This window comes from Hylobates moloch, unplaced genomic scaffold, assembly GCF_009828535.3.
Source record: "Hylobates moloch isolate HMO894 unplaced genomic scaffold, HMol_V3 SCAFFOLD_3, whole genome shotgun sequence".
Taxonomy (NCBI): domain Eukaryota; kingdom Metazoa; phylum Chordata; class Mammalia; order Primates; family Hylobatidae; genus Hylobates; species Hylobates moloch.
Genome location: NW_026652278.1, coordinates 9,776,598 through 9,802,964, shown reverse-complemented (window position 1 = coordinate 9,802,964; position 26,367 = coordinate 9,776,598). Strand labels below are relative to the sequence as shown.

The 26,367-nt window shown below is 51.6% G+C and overlaps 1 protein-coding gene across 1 annotated transcript; it reads left to right on the top strand.

Moving 5' to 3' along the window:
* The first annotated feature begins 513 nt into the window (after positions 1-513).
* GPR26 (G protein-coupled receptor 26) lies at positions 514-25,459 on the top strand. Its single transcript, XM_032175803.2, has 3 exons — positions 514-1,618; positions 9,303-9,416; positions 22,468-25,459. The coding sequence occupies exons 1-3, from the start codon at positions 951-953 to the stop codon at positions 22,697-22,699; spliced, it is 1,014 nt and encodes a 337-aa protein (XP_032031694.1). The 5' UTR covers positions 514-950; the 3' UTR covers positions 22,700-25,459.
* Positions 25,460-26,367: the final 908 nt, after the last annotated feature.

Sequence of the window (26,367 nt, the reverse complement as noted above, 5' to 3'; positions counted from 1 at the left end):
AGTAACCTCAGTCATGTAGCAGCTGTTCTTGGGACAGGCAGGCTGGGACACTCATGTCAAGGTCTGCCAGGATGGCATGCAGGCGGGGACAGGTGGCACTGGGGCGTGAAGGTGTCCAGGCATCCCTTCCTTTTCTCAGAGAGATTTCCTTGACTCAGGCTGTCTTTGACACACACGGGGGGATGGAGGATGATGGGGGAAGGGAGCCACAGTGAGCCAATCACCCTGCACCGGAGCCTTCAGGGCTGGTTCCCTCCGAGCCTGTAAGTGTGAGTGTGTGTGTGTGCGCGCGTGAGTGTGTCTGTGTGTGCACCAGTGGGGATTTCTGTGATAGAAGCAGCCAGATTCCAGAGACAGAGAGAAGAGGAGGGGGAAGAACAAGAGGGGGGAGAAAATTGGGGGTGGGAGAGACAGACGGAGAGAACAGCGCGGGGGGCGGGGAGAGAGAGAGAGGTGGAGGGGAGAGCAGAGAGAGAGAGCGAGCCAGAGAGCAGAGAGGGAGGAAGAGAGAAAGCAAGAGAGCGGGAGGGTGCGCGGAGCGGAGCAGAGACAGAGCTCGCGGGCATGGGGTGAGAGCGGGAGGAAGCAGAGGCAGAGGCGGAGCGGGGGCGCAGGTGTCTGCAACCCAGGATCCCGGGGCGCTAACGGCTTCGGGTTCGACCGCACGCTCAGTCGCTGGCTCCAGAGGTGCTGCGGGCGGCTGGGGTTCACTGCCGCGCGCCAGGTGCCTGCCCGTGAGGCGGCGTGGGGCTCCGGGGTGGCTGCGCGCCCAGACGCCTGCCCGGGAGGCTGCCCGAGGCTCCGGGGTGGCCGCGCGCCCTCCGGGGAGCCATGGCGGCTGGGGCCGGGGGTCGCCGGGCGGCGGCGGCGCCGAGGGGCTGAGCCGGCCGCGGGCTGCGCCATGGCGGCGCCGGGTTGCGGGCCCTGAGCGCCGGCGCGGGGCGCGCACCATGAACTCGTGGGACGCGGGCCTGGCGGGGCTACTGGTGGGCACGATGGGCGTCTCGCTGCTGTCCAACGCGCTAGTGCTGCTCTGCCTGCTGCACAGCGCGGACATCCGCCGCCAGGCGCCGGCGCTGTTCACCCTGAACCTCACGTGCGGGAACCTGCTGTGCACCGTGGTCAACATGCCGCTCACGCTGGCCGGCGTCGTGGCGCAGCGGCAGCCGGCGGGCGACCGCCTGTGCCGCCTGGCTGCCTTCCTCGACACCTTCCTGGCTGCCAACTCCATGCTCAGCATGGCCGCGCTCAGCATCGACCGATGGGTGGCCGTGGTCTTCCCGCTGAGCTACCGGGCCAAGATGCGCCTCCGCGACGCGGCGCTCATGGTGGCCTACACGTGGCTGCACGCGCTCACCTTCCCAGCCGCCGCGCTCGCCCTGTCCTGGCTCGGCTTCCACCAGCTGTACGCCTCGTGCACTCTGTGCAGCCGGCGGCCGGACGAGCGCCTGCGCTTCGCGGTCTTCACTGGCGCCTTCCACGCTCTCAGCTTCCTGCTCTCCTTCGTCGTGCTCTGCTGCACGTACCTCAAGGTGCTCAAGGTGGCCCGCTTCCATTGCAAGCGCATCGACGTGATCACCATGCAGACGCTCGTGCTGCTCGTGGACCTGCACCCCAGGTGAGCCGAGCCCCGCTAGGGCTCTGGGAACAGCCGCGCGGGATCTCGGCGGGAGTGGGAGGTCCCTAGCCCCAGGGGCTCCTTTCCACCGAGCCTCTCTTTCTTCTGAGAACACGAGGGTGGGGAGAGCGGCCCAGCTGTGGGGCTTAAGGAGGTGCTTAGGGTATCAGCAAACCAGGGCCACAAAAAATGTGGGTGAGCCCATCTACATCGTTTTCTGAAGCATCAGGGAAGAAATCACAGACAGTCAGAACTCTGTTGGGCTTCTTCATGCTCATTTTCTGTGTTTGTAGCTTTCACTTTAAATGGCACATGGGAAGTCCGTGGTCTTTGTTCCCTGTTGAAGACCTTCAAAGTGTTTGATTCTGGCCGAGAGGGCGGCCTCGATGCTTAGGGAGCTCCTTAAGAGCTCTTCAGACCCAAGTGTGTCGCTTCTCTGAGTCTTTCCCTTCTCGGGTGTGTGGTGCTGCCTCTGTCTCACGACTGTGTATGTGTGTGTGTGAATTCTAATGGACTCGGGCTGCGTCCTTCCCTGTGGTGGGCCCTGAGGGGTGGGGTGGGGGGGCTCTTCCTAACCTCCCCAGAGAGCACTGTCCAGTGTCTGCCTGACTTGGTGCCTAGAGGCTCCTGCAGAAGGAGTGTGCCCCAAGGCTCCTGGGGCTGAATCTGCCCCCACCTCCGTCCTCACGCTGGCTGCTGTTCTCAGGAGGGCAGATGGAGCTGGGCAAGCATGGGTACCCTCTGGGAACCCCTGCCATCGCAGGAGCCTGTCAGGGAGAGAAGGAGGGAACTCTTAGCTGCGCTGTCCTGAGCTCACCTCAGCTTTCCCCAGGAGAATAGGAAATCGAGGAGGGAAACAGCTGGCAGCATCTAGACTCTGCTATTTTACATCCTGTTGTCCCGGGGGAAGGCAGGCTCCCCGCTCCGTGTCCTGGGACCCTAGATAAGGGGGTGCTAGGGTCCAGATGGTGTCGCAGGTGAGGCAGGCAGAGAGCTCTGACAGGGCCAGCGAGGGCCTTCCGTGTGAGAGAACCCTGGGAGCCCAGGGGAGCCTCGGGGCAGAGGAAGCTCTGTCCTCTGGTGGTTGTGTTCCACACCAGGGTTGAAGGGGACAGGTTGGAGGTGTCAGGCTGAGCATTCTGAGCATTTCCTGCATGGGAGCAGTAACAAGCAGTCCTTGACCTTCACAGTGCCAGCACATTGAAGGGCAAGTGTGCACGTGTTCATTGTCCCCCTGAGCACAGCCATTCCTGATTGCACACTGGACCAATATTCCAGCCACAGAATCCCCACAGATTCAGGAACAGAATGTACATGTGAGTGACTGAGAGCACATAGATACCAGGACATGTAAATGTGGGAGATCCACACAAAATCTCATGTGTTCACACATAAACTGTATATGTACCAGACAGCTGGCCATGTGTACACAGGTTTATAGGAGTGGCATGAGTGCATTCTGCCACAAAGACATACATTGGCTGTCACAGCACATGTCTCTGCATGGTTCAGTGTCCTTCAAGGGAATATTTGCCGCCACAGTTGCAGAGCTATTGCCCTTTCCATGACTCAGAGCTGAGAGGCTCTTCCTTAGAGGGTGCATCCTTAGCGCTTGGGCTGGGACTGCTCTTAGAAGATGTAGGGCAATGTTGTTTAACTCCCGGGACTAAAGACTCCTAGAGGGGGCCCTCTCACCATGAGTCTAACAGCGGAGGAGGGTTGAGCTGGGAGTGGAACCGGTTCTTATTTAGAGCAGTACAAACTGCATTCCCACTCTTCCTCCAACTTCCAGAAGAGGAGGGGCCATGGTTCCTGTTCAGCCTATTTGGGATGTAGGGCCAGCTCCACTCCTGCAAATCCCTCTGGCTGATGCCAGGCCAGACACTGCAGAGAGAGTCCTGGGGTCTCAGGAGTGGAGGCAGCTACTCTGCTCGCCTTCGATCTCCCCTCCATTCCTCTGGGAGGACCTTGATCTCTTCTTAGCCCCAGGCTGCTTTGAAGAGCCCCTGCTCCCAGCGCCCTGGGACCCTCCAGGCCCAGTCTCGTTGGAGATCGAAAAGACTTCTGGGGCCGGGGTTGCCATCGGCCAGTGGCAACAGGCCCCCTGGACTAACGCTCCCTGAGGTCATGGAATAGTGGCAGACCTGATAGCACTGCCCCTTTAGTGAACACAAACTTGTCCTTCTCTGAGGGGTTGATCCCCACCAAGCATGTGGGAGGGACAACACAGGAGGGGATGACCAGTCCGCAAGAGACCCTGACAGCCAATCCACCAGCTTCTATCTTGACAGCACTAACCTCTTCCTCCCTACAAATGGGCAAGTACAGAGCTAGCTCACGGGCTGCCCCAGCACCACCAGTCTCAGGCAGTGAGCCTCCCAGGGCCATTCAGTGCTGAGAGCTTGTAGGACCCGGGAGTGCCGGTCTTGGGCAGCAGGAGCCGGCTTCTCCCTCTGGACAGCCAGGGCAGCAGCCAGAGTCTTTGCTCCCTGGAAGTTTTGTCAGCCTCCACACTGATGGCCTACTGGGACTTATTTACAAAGGACCTGTTTCGAGGACCCAGGGTGGCATTTGTCTTTGTCAAGAAGCTCCTGGTGGTGTCTGCTCTACCTGCAGGATGTTTGGCACCATAAGTAGCAGTCCTCACCCCTTTGCTTCAGCCACCTCCAAAATACCCGGGACCCTCTCTTCTTAATTCAATCTGGGACCCTGGCCCTAGGAAGCATTTCCCACTCCTGCCTTTCTGTGGTGATTTCTTGAGTTACGTTTCTGAAGCAGTTTGGGGTTTCTAATATTTGTTAGACACCTGGTGCTCCACCTGAATGAGCAGCATTCACTTCTCCCAAACCACAGCTGGAGTCTGGTTATAGGCAGCCCCTCTCCCAAACCACAGCTGGAGTCTGGTTATAGGCAGCCCCTCTCCCTGGTGCTCCCAGGCATGGCAGAGCAGGTGGGCCCCAGGGTGTGGTTGCAGGGACCTTGCTCTTCCCTGACTCACTGGCTTGGCTTAGTGATTTAACAGAAGCAGAATGTTGGTGATGAGGTCTCAAAGGAAAACAGCGTCAAACCTAACTGGAGCTTCCTCTGAGGCTCCCCCAGGCTCTGCTGGGTCTCCCAGTGTGTCCTCTGTGTCCTTTGAGCAATGTCTGCAGATGTTGGCTGAGTGGCTGACTCTGGAGGGTGTCAGAATTGTGGCTCAGTAGACAGGAACTACACTGTGCCCTTGACTTTACAGATGAGAAAATGAGAGACCCAATTTTCTAAGAGAAGAGAAGCACTCGCCTAATCCAACAGATCTAGAAAGTGTCTCAAGCTAAGACTCACACTCAGATCTGCCCCTAAGATTTATGGATGGAGCAAATAGTGCAAATGGAAGCTCACCAACTGTGTATATAGAGACTTAGATGTTCTACATTAAGCTTACAAACTGTTAAATGAATTGTGTTCTGCCCTCCTACCTTGGTGAATATACCTTTATAATGACCGGCAAGGCTGGGTTCACATTTAGAATTCTCAGGCTTCTCGGGAATCAACCTCATATGTGCTGGGAGAGCCGAGCTGGCCCACCTGCCTTGCCTCCCACCTCAGCTCTACCCAGCACCACGAGGGGCCTCCCTTGCACACTGCACGTTGCACACCCATATTCCATGTATGTGTGTTGCTCACAAACACCACCCCTCATGGGTCTAGCTGGGCACACAGGTGGCACAGTCTACCCTCAGGAGGGTGGGACCAGGGGAGATGCCCACACACGTCTTGCAAGCAGGATGAGGGCGTTTGGGCAAAGAATTCCATGCTTTAGGCATTTAGAGCTTGGTTTGGAATGGAAGGTGAGGGCTGTGGGTAGGCACGTCCGCTTAGCCCTATGAACTCTTTATTGTATGGGCAGAGATGTGGGACTGTGAATGTGCAGGGCCCAGGGCAGGGGTCCCTCTTGCTGGATTTGAGGGCCAGACTGCTTATGCCAGTGTCCTGACCCCAAACTCAGGGCTCTTGCCCTCCGTCAGTCAGCTTGTTCCCTTGCCTTAAAAGCCAGAAAAACCAGTCTGAGTCACTCCCTAAATACTCAGAGCGTGGGTTCTGGTTGGACTTCAGTTGTCTAGGGATCCTTCATGACCCAGGCCCCTTGTGGAGAGAAGGGAGGTGTCTGTGGATGGAAGGTTTTAGCTGAGATCACCTCGTTGATTGACTTTTCAGATATTCCCAGAATGTGCCGTGCCCTCTGCCCTATGACTGGAGCTGCTGGGAACATCTCTTCCACCCCACATGTCACAATGCTGGAGGGCCTGTCTCCTTGTGTCTCAAGAAAACTGTCATGTCACGGCCTTGGGACCTCCTCCGTCCCCCACTCAGCCACACTGGCACACATGCTCACACTCTGGCTGAATGTACCTGACCGGGTACCTCAGGAGAGCTTTGAGCCTCAGACCCTCCGCGCCACAGATCCTGCCTGCAGCTCTGAGGACTCCGGGTACCACCACCAGGCCTGGGGATGTTCGAGAATGCCCGCTGCTCAGTGATTCTATGGCAGGCAGTGGGGTCTCAGGGAGCTGCCCCAGAACTCACTCAGGAGACCTGGGAGGAGGCCTGACTCTGTCCTGAGCTCGCTGTGTAACCTTAGGCATGTTGTAAACTTCCCAGTTCTCAGTGTTCTCATCTGAATATAAGTAAAATAACAGCTCATAGGGCTGCAAGATTTCAAGGAGCTCAGTTTTGCAAAGCTATGGAGGGGGAAAAATGACAGCAAGCACAAAGCGATGTTGTTCTAGGAGCGGGTGAGCTGTTCTCATACTGAGCTTAAATAATAATCATCATAATAAGCAAGAGGGCGGTGATGTTTCCCTCGGAGCCTGGGGACGGCTCTGCCTTGCTCACCTCTTGCCACCTCCCTGTTCTCACCTGGAAAGCAGGAGAGCCCCAGCCAGAGGAGACGGATTCATCCTTTTCTTTTGGAAGATTTCAGGAAATGAGTGATGTGGCTCCCGACTAGGAGCACCAGACTAGAAGTCAGTGACTGGGTGCTAGCCCCACCTGCACTGTACTCCCTGAGTGGAAAAATCACTCTCTCTTTTGAGACTCAGTTTCCCCCATCTGTGATCTGGGGTGTGCGGATGAGCCGACCTTTCATACTATACATGGCTGTGGGGTCTAGCTGGTCTGTCCCAAAGCAGAAGCATGACCGGGCCCATGTGGATGTGAACCCCAGGCACAGCACCCACTGTATAGACACCTTTTGGGCTTCATGGCAGGCCCAGTGCCATCAAGGTTAGGAAACCATGTCCACCAGGTCCCTGGAGGCCCAGAGAGGGTCACAGAGCCAGCACAAGCATCAGATCTCCACCTTAGGCCTCCTGACTCTTGGTTCACTCTTGCTGCACCTTTGGCACAGTCTGGTTACAGCTGTCTCTGTCAAATGCATGGGGCAGGAAGAGAACTTCTGCAGTAGGGGGAGCTCTGTGGTTTTGGAGGTGGTGCACATGGCCCCAGAGTCAGAAGGTCTGGGTTCAGGTCCTGCCATCACCTAGAGTGACGAACCGTCCTGGTTTGCCCGAGGTAGAGGAGGGATTCTCAGATCTGAGCCTTTCCCTTTTAAAACTTGGATAGTCTCCTGCAAACTGTTCAGAAACAGTCCCAGATAAACTGGAACAATTGGTCACCCTACCACCACCATTTTCCCACTGTGTGATCTTGGGCCAGTTACTTAACACTTCTGTAATTGATATCTTCTCATCTGAAAAATGGGGACCATGATGATATCAGTCCCTCACTCACATAGATGTTGTGAGTTTTAAATAAATGAATAATTCCCCATCACAGTATCTAGCATGGCACACATATTATAGACTCAAGAAATGTGGGTTGCTAATTAATATTAATTTCTAGAAATTAATTAATAATATTAGTCATGAGTAATACATTTTCAGCCAGGACGAAATCTGTTTGTACCAAGCCCAACTCCAGTTCTCAACTCTTTAAATTCCTGGAAATGCAGAAGTCAGGGGGAAAAATCTTGGAATAATTTTAGGAGGCTTCAGTCTAAACTAATATGAAACAGTCCATCTGTGATAGGAAATCTAGTTAAGAGGAGTTTTGATTAAGTATCAAAATCATGAGTCTCCTGGCAGGCAGGGAAGGCTGCCCTGGCTTTAGCGATGTACATGAACCTGACTCATGAATATTCTCTCCACTGCTTGCATTTTTTGAACAGACTGGCCTATTTTTGGAGCCAGGCCACTGCAGCTCAGGCTTGGCACTGCCAAGTTATCTTCACTTCCTGGGCAACTGTGTCCACAGTCTTCTTTCCTGTTCATTTTTGATCCTCTGGAAAGGTCCCACAGCAGAGTGGAGCAGAAACAGGTTTACAGTTAGAGGCACAGGTGGCTCTTGATTCCATCCTCGAAGCTAAGTCCCTGATTCCATGGGGACTTGGGAGTCTCTTAGCTTCTTCAAGCTTGGTCCCTGGAGGAACCAATGACTCCTTCAGTGACCCCCATCATGTGGTGTCCATAGCTCCAGGCAGGGATGAGGCTGTGGATGGAAGAAGCAGGGTTGAAGACATGGAGGAAAGGAAGCCCTCATGCCACATACTGTGTGCATGGAGTCCAGGCTGCCCCAGATGTAAAAGACCAGCTTTGAGTCACACACACGGGTTCAAATCCTGCCTCCACTTAAGCAAATCATTTGGCCTCACAGAGCTCATGCTTTTCTTTTCTTCTTTTTCCCTTCTTCTTCTTCTTCTTCTTCTTCCTTCTTTCTTCTTCTTCTTCTTCCTCTTCCTCTTCTTCTTCTTCTTTTCTTCTTCTTCTTCTTTCTTCTTCTTTTTTGTTGTTACTGTTATTGTTGAGACAAAGTTTCGTTTTTCTTGCCCAGGCTGAAGTGCAATGACGCGGTCTCAGCTCACTGCAACCTCTGCCTCCTGGGTTCAAGTGATTCTCCTGTCTCAGCCTCCCAAGTAGCTGGGATTACAGGAGCCCACCACCATGCCCGGCTAATTTTTGTATTTTTGGTACAGGCAAGGTTTCACCATGTTGGCCAGGCTGGTCTGAAACTCCCGACTTCAGGTGATCCACCCACTTCGGCCTCCCAAAGTGCTGGGATTACAGGTGTGAGCCACTGTGCCCGGCCGAGCTCATGGTTTTCATTGTAAACCAGGGCAGGTAAAAACTTTCATTGCAGGTAAAACACACCTGCCAGGATTGATTGTGGTAAAGGCAAGAATCTGAGATACTACTTAGATAGTGGGGCACTCTGGAGCCAGCCCATAGCAGATGATCAGTGAATGATATGAGCAATAATAAGAGGTAACGTTTAATGTTTATTTGTACTGACTTGGGCACTGTGCCGGTGGCTTTGTGTGCTTCACACAGGAAATGCATTCCATGCATCTCTGTGCTTTATGCATTTAATTCTCAAAACAGCCTCTTGTAGCATTTGATTACATTATGTGTAATACACTAAAATATATGATGCATATTATTATTTCACACACGAGGACCTTGAGGCTTAGTAATGTCATACTGCTTGCCCAAGGTCAATAGCTACAGCCAAGAATTGACCCTGGGTCTTTCCGACTCCATAGTCAAGTTCTCACACTAGAGACTGCTGCCTGTGTTAGTAAATAGCGCCTCATCCTGACCTAGCAAGGGTGCCTCGTAGTTCACCTTCTCTCCTCTCTCACATGCAGTGTGCGGGAACGCTGTCTGGAGGAGCAGAAGCGGAGGCGACAGCGAGCCACCAAGAAGATCAGCACCTTCATAGGGACCTTCCTTGTGTGCTTCGCACCCTATGTGATCACCAGGTGAGCCTGATTGGCAGGTGTGTGGTGGGACTTTGAAGAGCAAGGCAGGGCCCAGTGACCTTTAGCAGTGGCAGCCTCTCTTGGCCACACGTTCTTCTGCAGGGTGTGTTGTGGGGGGCAAGAGTGAACTTGCCAGATTTAGTGAACAGGAGGCTGCATGCTTTTCCTCTCCACCCTCGAATTCTTTTGGATTCAACTCAGAACCCAAAGGGTGTGAAAGACTCTCTCCCACTCGATTTCTAAATCACATAATTAAACCCTTTATCCCAGGCTCCCAACCCCCAGGAGGCCCTAAAGAGAAGGAGAAGGTGAGAGAAGACAGAGGGAAACATCATCTTCCCCAAAACCCAGCTCCCCACATCCTGCTTCACTGCCCACTGAATGCAAGACAGCCCAACCCCTAGGTGTCCCCAGCCTGAATACCCAGGTCAACAGCAAAGTCACCTGCCACCTGCACAGGGAGCAGGTAGCATGCTCTGTGGCCAGCCAGGTGGGCATACTTATGCTATGGCTCGGGGGCTCTTCCACCGTTAGGCCGGGTGCTGTGAGGCTTGTCGTGTTCTCTACCAGATCTCCAGATCCTCAAGCCAGCCAAGGTTGCAATACACTAGCCTTGGGTTGTGTATCTGTCAAGCCAGCTTGCTGTAACTGGAGCACTCCCCACATGTGTTAGCCAGAAAGAAGGAAAATATATATTGCTCAATCAGTTTGGTGCACTAGAGGGAAAATAAAAACTCCACAACTTTGCATCTAAAGGGGCTTAACTAGTTGAGAAGTTGACAATAAAAAAGGAACTTTGATGGTTATTAGAAGGTGGATATGGAAGCTTTCATTGAATCTAGGAAGCAGCATCTGCGCAGGGTTTTCTATGTGTGTGTGTGTGTGTGTGTGTGCACGCGTGTGTGTGTGAGAGAGAGAGAGAGACCCAGAAAAAGAACAGATCCCAGCCCCCAGCAGCCCCCAGCATCCTCACCTGCAGGAACCAGGAGGGGCACCCCTGCCTCACCATCACTCAGCATCTTGCACACCCCAGTAAGGAGGGGGCCCTGTGGACAGTTCGCCCTGTTTCCTCCCATTTGTCCTTACATTCAGCTGAAGCATGATTTGCTCTGGCCTCTGCCGCTGCTCCCAGTTCTTCTTTCTGCCATCCAGGAGGCTGTCCTCTACTCGCAGGAGCCCCTGTGGATTGCAGACACTGGGCCTGACTTCCTGGAGACCAGCTCTCCTCTTCTTTTCCCCAGATAGACAACTCTGGGGTGCCTTCCCCTGTCTTCTGTGGCGTGCTGCTTTCTCTAGGGGAGATCTACTTAGCGTGTGTCTCATTTTGAATGTGGGACCAAGGCCTGTCTGCAGGTTTCTGGATGGGTCTGACTGGAGCAGAACTATTGGTTCTTCTTTCTAAAACTGTCCACTAGACCTCAGCACCACCGACATTCTATGCCAGATACTTCTTTGATGTCAGGGGTTGTCTTGGGCATCATGGGGTGTTCAGCAGCATTCCTGGCCTCTACCCAGGGGATGCCAGTAGCACCTCCTAGTGAGGCAGGGGTACCTTTCCAGGTCCTTCTAAATTTTGATAACTAAAAATGTCTTCAGACATCACCAAATGCTCCCTGGAGACCAGAATCACCCCTGGTTGAGAACCAGTAGTCTAGACCCACCACATCCAGCCAGGAAGCCACAGCTTACATCATTCAGGGTTTTCCACAAGACACAAAGCCCAGATGATAGAGGAGAAAGGATTTCTGTTGCTCCCCAGGCGACAGAGGAGAAAGGATTTCTGTTGCCCCCCAAGTGAGGCGTGGCAGAGGACTTAGCAGCATGACTCTGGAGTGTGCCTCTCCAGAGCCCAAACCTCAGCTCCCCCACACCCTGCTGTGTGACTTTGGGCCAGTGATGTGGCCTCTCTGGGCCTCCAGAAGGGAGTGCGGTGTTGTGAGTATCTAAGGACAGGGACCATGGAGACATGCAGCACAGGCCTGCGGAGGACATCTGTGGTCTTCACTCTCCTTCCCTCTGGCACTTACAGCACCATCCACAGTGCCCCTGCCCTGGACTGGCTGCTGCACCAAGAGGGGATTTGATCCAGTGCAGGAAGGTGATCAGACAGGGGGGCACACAGAGCTCCTCCTCTTAGGTCCCAGAGGACGGGCAGCCATGGGCTAACGAGGTGAATGGGCACCCTCAGAGGATAGGTGACACGGCTCCAACTTCAAACTATTGGATTTTTCTCTGGCTTAATTTCATTTCCCAACATTTTACTTTAAAAAAAAATTACAGCTAGGTTCTCTGTAATAGTGCCCAGGAAGTAACGTTTCAGTAAAATGGATGATGATAGATTACAACTCAATATGCTCCCTCCAAATGGATTTGATGCATCTTGGGTTTTAAAAACATTCACAGAACAGTTCATCCTCCATGGGGATGAGCAGCACCTTACCCAGGAGAGAAGCAATGCCCAGGAAACCTCATGAGTACAAAATATGTCTCTGGCAGAACCCCGCCGGGCCCCACTGCCACCACCCCTGCTGCTTCTGCCTTGGCTTTCTCATGTGTCTGGAGGAGCCATCCTAAGAACACCTCCTAAAGTGAGCACACACCCACTTTCCAGTTCAGCACATCTCTAGAGCACCTTTTCTGCGGAGCATAAAAGAATCCCTCCAGCGGAGGCATGGGTCAGTGTGACCCCGGGAGTTCCCCTCTGCTGGGGACATTGACCTTGTAGTCCTCTAACCCAGATGGAGCACTGTGTCACGGGAAAGGCCCAGGCTCCACAGGTTCTGGGGCAGGAACGAGCTCTCACGGCTGGGACTTCACGGACAAGCCTTGTGAAGTGGGCCTGGCTGTCCAGGGAGAAGGGACAGCATGAGCCAGGTCTAGAGCTGTGCTGTCCAGCACGGCGGTCACCAGCAACAGGTGGCTACAGGGCACTTGAAACATGGCCTGTCCAAATAGATATGCTATAGGTTTAAAAACATATGAGCTCTGAGACTTGGCATGACACACTCTATATATGAAATTAATACATTTTTGGCCAGGGTCAGCAGCTGACACCTGTCATCCCAGGGCTTTGGGAGGCCAAGGTGGGAGGATTAGTTGAGGCCAGGAGTTCGAGACCAGTCGGGACAACATAGTGAGACCTCTTTCTCTGAAAAAACATTTAAAATAATAACTAGTAATTTTATATGTAGAATTCATAGTGAAATTATAAAGTTAAATAAAATATGTAATTAAAATTAATTGCACCTGTTTCTATTCACTAGCAGAACATTTCAGGTGACACCCGTGCCTGCCTTCTCTCTCTGTCAGCCCTCGCTGGCCTGCGGTCAGGGAAATCAGGGGTGCGAGGTGTGCCGGTGCCCTGTTCCCCACCCCCCTCCTCCTAGACCTTGAGCTGCTCATATCATCCTTCAGTGGCCAGGACCTCCATGTCAGCCACTGCAAGAGGATGCTCAGAACTTCCTCCTCCACCTTTCTGTCCCGTCAGGGCCCTGCTCCATGTCAGGGTTTATCTGAGAGTGTTTCCTGAGCGGTCAAATCAGTGTCTTCCTCCCTGGGGTCAGGAGGCCTGAAGGAAGGAGACATCAGACCCTGAAACAAGGCAGCAGGGAGAGGAGTGCAAGGCAAATAGAGCCTCCTGGTGGGTCCTCCTGCAATCACACGCTTCTCGGAGCCACCTGACCTTGCCAATCCCTCTACCCCCACATGGCTTCCACAATGTCCAACCAGATGCTTAGTCTTTAGGGTGGCTGGGAGCTCCCCCCAGGCACACCCTGATGGGCTTCTGTGAATTTATATTTACTGCACCAGGGGCCATCTGAGCCCCAGCTGTGCATGGGTGCAGCCAGGACCCCATCAGAGCTCTGCTTCCCCTGCCAGGACATGGACTGCCAGGCTGGGCAGGGTGTGGAGGGGACAGGATTAATCTCACAGCCACCTCCAGGGAGCCTGATGCAAACTCTTCCATCTTCTTCTGAGTCAGGGTTGAGAAACACACACTGCTTGTAAGGAGAAGCCAATCAATAGTAAGGAATCAATAAGATCACCCTGCAAAGCATTCAGCACAGTGTGGACTTATCATCCATTCTGGAATCCGGATCACTGATATTTCCAGTAGCAATTTTTTATTTTTCTGCTGTTCTTTTCAAGATGATTTTCAAGTGTAGACATGACCAGTCTCAGAAGAAGCTGAAGGCAGACCTCTGAAATGTAGTTGAGGATTTAACTTCTTATAGAAAATGAGTCATTGTGGAGAACCAAAAGCCATGGGTTTTGGAGGCAAAGGACCCCCTAAGCTATGACGTCATGCAGGGAGGGTGAGCTGGTTGCACCATGCAGACCAACTTTAACCCACTGCTGGTGACCAGCAGAGCACTGTGTTGAAAGCAATTCTGAAGCCAGGCTGGGATTAGTGGGAAAGTGGTAGGAATGGCTGAGAGGCACGCAAGCTTGAAGTTTTTCTTCGGTTTGCCAGCTTGACTTTACATTAGAATCGCCTGGAGAGCTTTACATCCAAACCCTTATCTGGACCTCACACTGAACCAGTTCAGTTAGACTCCCTTGGTGTGGGGCTGGGCATGGGTGGCTTTAAGCCGCCTCAGATAATTCTAATGGCCAGCGTGCTGATAGCCATGTCTCTATTGCATCCCAACCCATTTTACTGCTGGAGTAACTGAGGACTGCGGTCAGGGAGTGTTTGAATAATTGCCCAGAGCTACGCATCTAGTCGGCAGTGGAACTGGACTTCCAACCTCACTGGGCTCTCCACCCGCCCCTCAGGCTCTCAGAGGCCTCTGGGGAGTCTTTGCAGACCCAGGTCTCCCCTCCTCTCTTGTGTAGATCTGTGGCTGTGGCATTAAAGCCCATGGCATGCAGAGAGTGCTCCCAAACCCCTTCCCCAGGATCTCTACCCACTCCCAAGGCAGATCTCCCGAGGCTTGCTGAGCGAGTCATACTCCTGGACTCCCATCAGCCCACTGCACTGCAGCTGCAATCGTGGACTGCAGCCCTGGGGTAGGCAGAAGCCTGGGGGGAGCATCCAAGGGTAGGTCTTGGAAAGTTCTGGAGCTCTATATGGAGGAAGTCACTTCCTTGGCTGCACATATAGGCTCTCCTGAGAACAGCAGCCTGAGCTTCATCCCTCCGACCTGCCAGGTGCTCAGTGGTGGTGGCCCAGGGGCATTGAGCTCAGCTGTAGCCCCAGCACTAAAGAGGCAACACAGAAGATGTGGCAGGTGTGAACCCTGTTCTGGGTCAGATCCCTGAGATGGGGGACTCCTGGCCTAGATGGGATTAGTGGGGACCAGGAGGCAGCCCTTGGGTGGAGCTTGTTTGAGCTAAGAAATGTATTACCGCAACAGGTGCAGCTGGATCTGATGTTGCTGTGCCTTCCACAGCACTCCACAGTTCTACAGCACCCCCAAGAGATGGACTGGGTGAGCAATGTGAGCTCCACTCTGCAAATGGGGGCACTAAGGCTCAGAGAGGAAAGAGACCGCACAGGTCAATTAGCTAGAAAGACTCAGGGAACCGGGCAGCCTGAGGCCATCTGCAGATGCCACTGGGCAGCTCCAGGGCCACCTGGGCAGAAGGATGTCCCCTTGCATGCAGCACCTCCTCATTGTTCTCTGCCTCCTCACTGTCCATAGAAATAAAAATCAAAACCCACCGAGGCAGTCACACGCTGATCCCGGGGAATTCAGAAAGGAAAAGTAAGGACAAGCTCTATCTCCTTAATTAATTCAGGAAGGTCCCTTCATTTTTAATCCTGTAAGTCCTCACTCTGTACCTGAAGCTGTACCAGAGCTGTCCAGACACCCTCTGCACCGAGTTAACATTCTCTTGGGGTTTTTTTTTTTTTTTTTTTTTTTTTTTTTGAGACAGAGCCTCACTTTGTTGCCCAGGCTGGAGTGCAATAGTGCAATCTCAGCTCACTGCAACGTCCACTTCCCTGGTTCAAGTGATTCTCCTGCCTCAGCCACCCAAGTAGCTGGGACTGCAGGTGCGCACCGTCAGGCTGGGTAATTTTGGTATTTTTAGTAGAGACGGGGTTTCACCATGTTGGCCAGGCTGGTCTTGAATTCCTGACCTCAGGTAATCCACCTGCATCGGCCTCCCAAAGTACTGGGATTACAGGCATGAGCCACCGTGCCTGGCGCTAACATTCCCATTTTAAAGATGAGGAAACTGAGGCTCAGTCAGGTTCCAGCCTTCCCCAATTCCATCAAGTGACTCAGCCTCAATTCTAGTGTTTTGCCTGAAACTGGCACCCGTGCCCAGCCCCTCACAATGACTGCTCTGCTTCTCCTCTCAGTAGAAGCAAAGGTTCCTACTTTCCTCCCAGAGGGATGTGGGGAGACACGTTGAGGCACGACCCGCTCAGAAATGGAATGCTGCAGTTTCTGAGATTATTGAAATCAAGTTGTTCATGTGTCACTCACACCCTTCATTGAACTGTCAGCGCAGAAACTAATATTCCCCACAACTCCCCAGTGAATGTATCTAGGCAGCCGGCCTTGCCTCTTCCACCCACCTTGCCGCTTCCACCCGCCTTGTACCTTATAAATGGAGACGTGTCAAGAGTGTAGGTTGACGTCAGATGGCGGCTGGGAATGCTGGGAGCTGGGAGGCCAGGATATTGAGGAAGAGAGGATTCTGCTGTAATATCTGCCACCCCTTTGAGTTGATGGAGAAGATTCCACTGGCTGGGCAGGGGATTCCCTTCTCTTTGTCCCCCTTCTATTCACATTTGCCTGTTAACTTTCTCAGATAGGAAAGCATAAGTCTTGGGTCAAGTGTTTAAAAGAACCATTCCAGTGTTCCTATAGGTTCTCAAGCTTTCTATTGGAGAGCATGAAGCTTTATAACCATACCTGTCACTTAGTGAACATCTGCCAAGCACCTGGGGCTATCAGCACATACCTTATTGCATCTGGGACAGCTTTAACAAGGTAAGTGCTAGAATCCTAGTCTCACAGAAGTTCAGAGAGGTGAGATGAGTTGCTCAAGGACATATGGGTAGGGAGTGACTGAGCCAAGAGTTAAAGGTCAGTGTCAGGCCAGTTGGCTGTAACTCAGCCTTTAGGCCATGCCACAACACCAAAGACTGGGGCAGGCACTGGAAACACAGAGAAGCCACATGTGTATGTTTTCGGCCTGATTTCCAGTAGGGCCACGCATAAGTCCCATGACATGAACTCAGATGGCCTCCAAGCTCCTGTGAGTGAAGCAGGCATTTGAGTTTCTCTAGCAAAATTGGTAGGTTCCCCTGCAGTCATCCCCAATCTCCCATGTCACTGACAGCAGCTTATGTAGCTGGAGTTCCCAAGAGACCATCAGCACTGGTAGCCAGAGCCACTGGCAGATGCAGTTGGCATCTCAGAAAGACAGGACATCCAACTCTACCAGCCGAAGAGCCGCCTACACTTGTTTACTGGGGCACATAAGGCCACAGTGGGAAACATATTTGCAAAGCTGCGCCTTCACTCTTAATAGAAGTCTGACACCTCCAAGTCACAGTCACACAGGCTCTGTGTCCTCAAAGCCCGAGGTCACAGAGGACTCTTCCCAGAGTCTTTGAGCAGGGCCTGCACATCCACAACAGGTTCTCATCCAAAAGCTCAAATGACATATTTTCTGAATTAAAATCCACATGTCTGGAAGCATTTGTAAGGCTATGCTCTCCGCAGCGATCTACGCTTACAAATAATTGTGGTTGTCGTAAATCACTGGAATCAGGCTTTGAGGCACTTGAAAATCTGACAGCACCATTATTGTGGCTTTTCAAAGTCAGGAAAATGTGTAGATGGGAGAGGGGTCTCATAGGCAGGGGATTCCCGAAGATTGATATTCTATTAGTAAAATGACTTCTCCATTCTGTCTCGTAAAAATTTAAAGCATCAGCTCATTACTTCAAATACGCGAGCTGAGTTCTCCAGAAGTCTTGGGAAGACCGTGGGCTGGCTGTCCAAGGAATGTTCTGTGGCCCATGTTGCATTTAGTACACAACGTATGTGTGTGTGTATACATGTGTATGTATGTATGTGTGTGCATGTGTTTATGTGGATGTGTGTGTACGTGCATGTGCATTTGTGTGAATGAGAGAGGGAAAGAGGAAGAGAAAAGAGAGGAGAGATGATGGTGGCATAGAAGGTGTAAAAAGAGGGTGCTAATTTGTCACTTTAAATTCAGGATTTGAAAGTACAGGTGCTTGATCACACTGAGGAGCGGGAACCTGAGTCAAGGAGGCCAGTGGGGCAGCCTGGCACCAGGAAGGCACATGGTTGCCGGCACCCACCTTCCAGTTTCAAATCCTGGTTCCTGCATGTTCCGGCTGTGTAGCTTTGACACTTCTCTGCCTTGGTTCCATCTTCTGTACCATAGGGAGAGTGATATTGGGGTCCTGAGATGGTCTCTGTGAAGCAGTTAAGGAGACACAGAGCCCCTGGGGGCCCACAGGTGGTGCTGGGTCAGGGGCTGCAGGGGTTACTGGTCCTGTTCTCACTTCGGAACTTGCTTCCCTTGGGGATTCTCATTGTGGAGCAAGATCAGGACACTGGTCTCTCCAGAGGCTCAGAGAAGGCCTTGGAGTTCTGGCAGACATGCCTCCCTCCTGCCTCCCGGGACCAGGACTGCCTAGGCTGCTGGGTGGGAATGTGAGGTCCCTGTGGGTGAGGAGCAAGGGTGGGCAGCTTCCTGTCTCCATCAGCCCTGGACTGTGGCAGCCAGCTCAGATGCACCAGTCACCCACATCAGAGGGGCTTGTTACTGGACTGTGGCAGCCAGCTCAGACGTGCCAGTGACCCACATCAGAGGGGCTTGCTACTGAGAGAGGAGGCATGGCTCTGTGGAATAGTTCCCTGGACAGCTATCAGAACATAGGAATGCAAGCACACAGGGTTTGGGGGTCTGGCAAGATCTGTGGGTATCTGCTCTGTGTCTCACCCTAAGTCAGAAAAATACACGTCTCTGTGCTCTGCTTCCTTTTCATCCACAAGTTCTGCACCCTGCAGCACTTTGTATCCTCTCCAAACTCACACACCGCAGGCTTCCACAGGGGCTGGGCTCCTGTGTCAGAATCCCCTGACATGCTTGGAAGAGGGGATCCCGGCCCCTCCCCAGCTCCGTCCCCTCCCCCCACCTGATGGGCTGACCGAGGGTGTGGACCTCACGCAGGGAACTTTCTGGGGGGAGCTGTGTCAGGGCAGGCATGTGTGCCTTTTGAGCACAGAAGCATGAACGTTTCCCCCTGAATGGAGCCTGATGCCCCAGAGAGCACGCGGAAAGTCATCTTGTGCTCAGTGGAAGGTCGGGGCAGGTGGCAGGCAGCGATGTTTGTGGGGACAGGCCCTGATTTCTAGAGGGTGGCAAGGGGCGGCACCCTGCTCCTGCAGCTGCTAATCTTTGTCAGATCTCCAGGGTTGACCTTGGCCTACACGAGCTCTAGGAGTGGGGTGGGGCTGGTTGATGCTGTTATGGCCAGGGGTCCCCAGAACAACCACACAACGACACAGCCTCCCCTGCTCCCCGTGCGGTTCTTCAGGGGGCGTCTTGGTTTGCTAGGGCTGCCGTAACAGAGTACCACAAACCGAGCGGCTCTAACACAGAAAGACCTCTCACAGTTCCCGAGGCCAGAGGTCCAAGATCAAGGTGTTGGTTCCTCGTGAGGGCTGTGAATAAGAGCCCACTCCGCGCATTCCCCGAGCTCCTGGTGGTTTGCTGGCCGTTTTGGGGTTCCTTTGCTTGCAGATGTCTCCTCCTGATCTCTGCCTTCGTGTTCACACGGCACGCACCCTGTGTGTGTGTCTCTGTCCAAGTTTCTGCCTTTATGAGAACACCAATAGTACTGAATTGGGGCCTGCCTTACCCCATTATGACCTGATTTGTATCCGAAACAATCTTATTTCTAAGTAAGATCACATTCCGACACTAGGGGTTAGGACTTCAACATGTGAATTTTTGGGGGAGACGCAATTCAACCCATAACAGGGGCCATGACGAAAGGAAGCCAGGTCCTGCTCTGTCAACACCTGAGCCCAATAGCCCCTCACTGTAGGGCTCTCGGCCAGAACTGAACAGGAGACAGGGCCTTACACTGGAGACTTCTGCTCTGCGAGCTGCCTCCCTCCCATGTCCCGTCCTGAGACCATCCACTAACTTTGACTGTGGAGGGGAAGGAGGGAGGGGGAAAGGCATTAAATAAACTGACCACATGGAGGAGGAGAGGCTCCCTTTAGCACACTGTGACCCTGCCCACTAGTGACATGTGACTGGGCAGAATCGTAACGCCCCTTTCCTGGAGGGAAGGGCACAAGGAAGGGGTGAGCAGAGCTAGATCTAGCGGGAAAACATGGACCGAATTGTCCCTCTCTAAAAGGTCATCTGGAAGGAATCTGGTGCTTATCCAGATGCCTGCCCAGATCTGGAATTAGAAAGAAGTCACTGTGGCAATATGGAAACCCTTGCCTCTTCTCATCAACAAAAGGAGCTGGGGGCTGTCGGAGCTAGTGTGGAGCATAGCCAGCAGCCAGCCATGGCAGGCGCAGGGAGCCACCTGCATGGGGCCACGAGAAAGCGGCTCAGCCAGCCACAGCCGGGCCTGGAGGGGGCATCCCAGCTACCCCCAACAGTGGCCATGTGGCAGCAGTGTCCAGGCCTGTATTCAGCCAAAGCATCTCTTTGCTTGGAGGCCCTGATAAAGGCCAGACATTGGGTTTTCAAAGCAGAAATTGTCATTGTGCACAGTGTGGAGGGACAAGTGACCAAAGTTCCAGACAGCATACAGTGACCTCATGGGAAAGGGGTTCTTGGAGCCGGAAGGGACCCCAGAGCTTCCTTTGTCATGTCTGCAATGCTGAGATTCACATCTTGGCATAGCCACTAGCCAAGACTTGGACTGCAGTTAGATGGAGCTGGGCTTCCCATGCAGGAGACCCTGACTTGCTGCTCACCTCTCTGAGCCTCGATTTCCTCACCTGAGAAATGGGAATAATGATTCTCATTCTGCTGGATAATTGTATGGTTAGAGGTTGTACACACAAGTGCTTGGCCCAGAGGAGACACTCAACTGGGAATGATGATATCTGAGCCAGGTGGAGAGCTCAGACTTGCCATGACATCTCTGAGAAGCAAATGCAATAGATTTTACCGCTTAATTATCTAAATGGTGAAATTTTAGATTGTCCTGAATAATTTTATTCTGTGAAATCTACAGAGCCTGCAAATAACGATTTCGATCTTGCTGGATGGTTTGATGGTATCTGGTTCTTTTAATAAATCCCTTTGGGATAGCCAAAATGCTAAGCCTGAAGTTAGCAATGTGTCAAAAACTATAGACATTTTGAAAAAGCAATTTGGCATCGCATAGCAACAACGTGTTGGCATTCAGCTAATTCATTATTATTATTACGTGTGAATTCTAAATTCAGGTTTTTTTGTCCCTTTGAATTCACCACTTCTCAAAATAGATTTCTTAAAAGTACAGATTTCCTAAATGTTCACAGCTCCATTTCCCCATTCAGGCTCCCAAGCATATGAGAGGAGACATAGCCACAGTCCCCCACAGGGTCAGAGGGCAAAGGTAGACAGTGGGGCTGAAAATGGGATGCCAACTAGAGGGGCCTCAGAGTGGACTCCTTGAGAGCCTGTTCCAGAAAGGGGCATTTCTATGGAGGATCACAGTCCACCAGCTTCCTCCTCCTCCTCTTCGCCAGCTCTACAGCCCAAAGAAGGCTTAAGAATAACCAACTAAAGATAGAGGCACTGAGTTCCAGCTCAAGCTCAGTTCTTTCTGTACCTGGGTCCTCACCTGGGCAGATCCCCAAGCTGAGAGCCACCACCGCCTTCTCTCTGCAGGTACTCCAGGTAGAATACAGGTACTAGACCCCCAGTCACAGGGGAGTACATGTGCTGCACCTTCCATGGCCACTGACTTGCTGTGTGATGTCTGGCAAACCCTTTCCCTCTCTGGGCCTCAATTTTTTCATATGACATTAATGGGTGGAGGAGAGAGTGTTATATGATCTCCAGACTCTCCCAGCTCTGTGGGTCTTTTCTATTTCATGTTAATGCTGGATAATGTCCAAATACGGCCAAGGGTGCTGGACACACTTGAGAGAGTAAATGGCCTGATTTGGGTGGAGGCTAGAATTCTGTTGAAGGCTTTCCCTGACCTCATAACATGGTATTAGCACCCTTGCCTGGAGCTGTCTGGTGGCACCAAGAGGACTCTAAGATATATGGGCTGTGTCTTTCCCTGCCCCTTCACCAAAAGAATGAGGGTCCCTTTAGGATCACCTGAAACCGCGGCTATTGTCAAAGAGCACCAGGATCCCAACCCAGGGAAGAGGCCTTCCTTGCCAGCATTCTTTCCTGTGCATGACATACTTTGAGCTTTGCAAAATGTTTTCAAAATTGTCCTCAGCCCTTCCTTCCATGCAACTTCCTTAGGAACACAGAGCCAGGATCGGAAGCAAACAATGGGACCAGACTCTTCTAGTTAAAAGATCATTGAGACGATATTGTCCCACCTTTTTGTTTTTCACATGAGACATACAGGTCCAAGGAGTGAACAGAGGTGCCCAGGGCCATATGACAAGTCAGCAGCAGAGTTGGCGACAAAGCCAGGACAGCCAGCTATTAGCTGATAGCTGGGTTCTCGATGCAGCTTGGATTTCAGAGTCAGACAGACCTGGGTTCAAATCCTGCCTTTACAATTACTGGCCATGTGACCTTGGGCAAAGTATTTAACCTCCTGGGACATCTGTTTCCTTGCATGTAACACAGAGATGGTCATATCTCCCAGCGCTCAGCAAAATCACATACGGAAAGTGCTTAACAGTGTGTAGAATAAAATACAGCCTGATGAATGTTCGCCATCATCATCATTATTGGTGTAAACTGTTATCATTGTTATTTGAGGAGGCAGTCTCAGATAAATTGAGGGTTGGCCTGGGAAACCGTTGTCTGCAGGGCACAGACAGGCCCTGGCCCGTGGCCACTCCAGGCGGTGCTTAGCTATGTCCTCATTAACAGCTTCCCTGTCTCTCTGCAGGCTAGTGGAGCTCTTCTCCACGGTGCCCATCGGCTCCCACTGGGGGGTGCTGTCCAAGTGCTTGGCGTACAGCAAGGCCGCATCCGACCCCTTTGTGTACTCCTTACTGCGACACCAGTACCGCAAAAGCTGCAAGGAGATTCTGAACAGGCTCCTGCACAGACGCTCCATCCACTCCTCTGGCCTCACAGGCGACTCTCACAGCCAGAACATTCTGCCGGTGTCTGAGTGAAGGACCACGCTCCTGCTGAAGAGTTTAGAATGAGGCAGCGGTGAGAAGAAGGGTGGGAGGGCGTGGGGGCCCCTGGGTGGACACCACCAGCCGCCAGTCCCTGGCATGCCCAGTGATCCTGGTTCCCTGGCTTGTAGGGGCTCCAGAGCCTGCTTCCTGGTTCCTCAAGGGCAGACATTGGACACTCCTTATTTGTCACCAAAGGATGACTGTGGGCCGTGTGCTGGCCTTTCTTTCTAAGAAGCTGCTTTGAGCTCCTGGACTCACCTGAGGCTCCCTGGGGGATGACACTCAGTTCTGTCACTGTCAAGGATGCAGAGAGCTGGTGGTAGGTGGGAAGCATGGTGTCCACCTGCCTGCTGACCACTGGATGCTGCTCCATGCTGAAGAAAAGTGACAGTCTCCAGGGGACATTTCAGCCATGCTGAAAGGGAGGCTGGCAGTGGTCATTTGGCCTGGATCTAACATGGCACCTCGTCTCCACAGGGTAGTGGTGGCTGCTTCAACCCAAATATTATTCAGCTGGTACTAATGACATTGTGCCCAGCTGGGACTCTTGGGCTGTGTGCCTGAGGGAAAATGTTTCACAACTAGTGGCTGCCCAATTGCTGCTGACCAGTTGTCTTAGAAATGGTCAATTGGATTCAACTTTTGTCCTCTCCTTCCCCCTAAAAGCGAATGTTTGTGTGTGCAGACAATCTTAGCATGAAAATGGTTTAAATAGGCTGGTCCTACATGTATTAGGTTCTTTCAAGTTTGACTGGGAGGTCACCTTTTTCTGATTTACAAGTCCTAATTGTCGGAGCTCAGTAAAGGCAGGAGGAAAGTGGCCGGTTGGTCCTCCCCTCCCCCTGTTTGTGACCTGAATTTACAGGAAGTGTTTCACCTTGTCTTCTGCATCTTATCTGGCATGTCCTGGGAGATGGATGGGCAAGAACTGGCCTGAGCAGGGATTTTTGCCTTGATTTTAAGTCACTGGGTTCCATTGTCCTGGCACCTCCATTTCCTTAGTTTCTGTAAGCCTATTAACAGAAGGTAGAGGCTGTTCAAGGTTATCAAGAAAGTGCCCTGTGCTAATGATGAGACAGTGAAATTTTTGTTTTTTCGAGATGGGAGTTTCACTCTTATTGCCCAGGCTAGAGTGCAATGGTGCGATCTAGGCTCACCGCAACCTCCGCCTTCCAGGTTCAAGCGATTAGAGACAGTGAAATTTTTATGGAACACTGCACCTATAAAACACATGCCAATCTGTTAGCAGTCCTGACTTGATTTAATAAAAACCAAGGAGACCCACCCCTGCTTTCTGGCCATCTCTTCTTTGTCTACCATTTCAGATTGACTTGTGAATACTCAGAGCAGTTATTTTTCAATCCTCCACTCTAAGTGATTTCTCCAGGGTGGGAAGCACGGGGAGCAATGGAATCAGATGGCTCATTCTCTCCTGCCAGCTCTTTACATCCTAACTTTGGAGGTATAGAAGGAAGGATGTAGTCCAACAGGAAGGAAGTGAAGAGTCTATTGGTTTTTACTTCTAGGCAGTCCCAATTTTTAAAGGCAGAGAAGTATCTGCATCTTTATTTGAAAAGATGTCTTATTAACTCTTAGCTCCTCAGTTAGAAAACAATTCACCTGGCTTAGTCTTATCTAGTTTCAAAGTTTCTGTGGAGACTAGAATGGAGACAGGTGTAGCTTCCAAGGAGGCCTTGGCATCTTGCAGTTGCTGTCAGAGATGGGCTCATATCTGCTTGGGGAAGCCAATGGGGCACGATCCTTCCCAATTTCATGATCTGGGGCATCATGTTGGTAGCTGGAAATCAGCCACGGTGGGAGTGTTTATACCATGAAAATCAGCAAATGCTGTAAATCAGGCCTTTTGCCCCACAGAGAGCTGATTGTGAAACATCTACTAGCACACCACTGCCAGACATGACTCTGTGTGTCCCTGAAACAAAATTGCTCTGGCTCAGAGCTCCTTTGGCCACTCATATTACAATAGCGACAGACATTTGCTTCCTGGTGGCAAGTAGCTGTGCACCCTCCAACATCCCAACCCCAGAAGGACCAGTGGGATTGAAAACCAGCAGAAGCCAAGACAGGATGCACAGCTGACTTGGAGGAGAGTAGCTCCCTTCTCGCACAAACGCTTTCAAAGTTGGGCAAAAGTGGCCCAGTGCATGAGGTCAGTCGACAGCCAAATTCCAGCAGCAAAATATATTTTCATCAATATCACTTTGGGAGAATAACTGTGGCACATGCTCTTTCTGCCTTCTCTGTACTGTATAGGCAACATGTTGTACTCCCAGTAGCAACTAGATCTCTTTTACCTCTTCTTTAGCCAAGAAGCAAGATCTGTCACCCACAACATCACATATCTTGAAAAGATGCTTTTCATAATTTTCACTATACCTCTAAAACCAATTGTACCGGCATCACGTAGACAAAAACTCCAGATAAGTCCATTGATTCGGTATTTTCATTATTATTTGGACACATAAATTAAATCCCAAGGGAAAGTGAGAAGAAAATTAATGTGTTAGCAACCAATGTTAGCCAACTCTGCTGTAATTACCTTTAGATAAATGTTTATTTTCATCTCTATACAGTCTATCAGATTTACCCCTTGGCTTTATTACTCCCAATTGAATTATCTACCTCATTTTGTTAATTTAATTTATCAAAGGTAACATTGTTTTCTCAGGTATAAGACATAGAAACACCAAGATTTTCAGCATCTGAATCAAACTAAGACTACTTGCTTGACTTCACTCCAGGATGAGACTTGACCTTTAAGGCCCAAACTCTGGTGAACTGTTGGACTGGGTGGAAATCTTTCAAGAAGCTTGAAAATAAGGCCATAAAGGAGGGGCTTTCAAATTCCTAAATCCATATATAGGGCTGAGTTCCTAGTCCTACACAATCAGAATTTGCCTTTTTAAGGCACCCTGCAACTATTCCGGCTTTTTATATGGCACCTTTCTGAGGGAGGGGATTTTACAGCCGAGGGACCTCCAAAGGGAACGTCCATTTGCATGTGTGCCCTGGTATTTAGGGTTTGTCTCGTGGTCAGCTCACCTCTCAAAGATCGCTCACCAATCACCTGCCTGTTTTTACTTAGAAAGCAGGCTTGGGCAGGAGGGGAAATGGATTTGAACCATCTTAGACCAACTCTATCTCTTCTAGGACTCAGCTCAGCCTCCTGTCCCCATGAGCAATAAAACTGTCTCCTTATGTCTGTGAAATTCGTTTTCTTTTTCATGGTGCCTTTCTTTCTAAGAAAAGATGGAAAGAATGGGGCCAGGTTCATGTCCTGGTTGTCACCCTTTTACATGCTTGGGTGCAGGTAGATGAGGCCTTCCCGTGGCTGCAATGTGACCCTTGGAGGAACCAAAGGCTGTGTATTGTTAGAATTTAGCCCAGATGCAGGCTAAACTAACTTGCCCGAGTTTAATGAGGATATTTTATCAGGTGCCAGGAATCCCTTGGGTCAGCTCCTATCCTCTGGACTGGGAGCACCGTGGGAAAAGGAGGTCCGAGTCATATTTAGGGCCTCATGTGTCTAGAAGGGAGCCATTAGCTCTTAAATTACTATTCACAGAAGTCACCATGGAAGGTTGTTTAAAATGCAGATTCCAGCATCCCCTCCTCAGAGATCAATTTAAGCAGGGCCA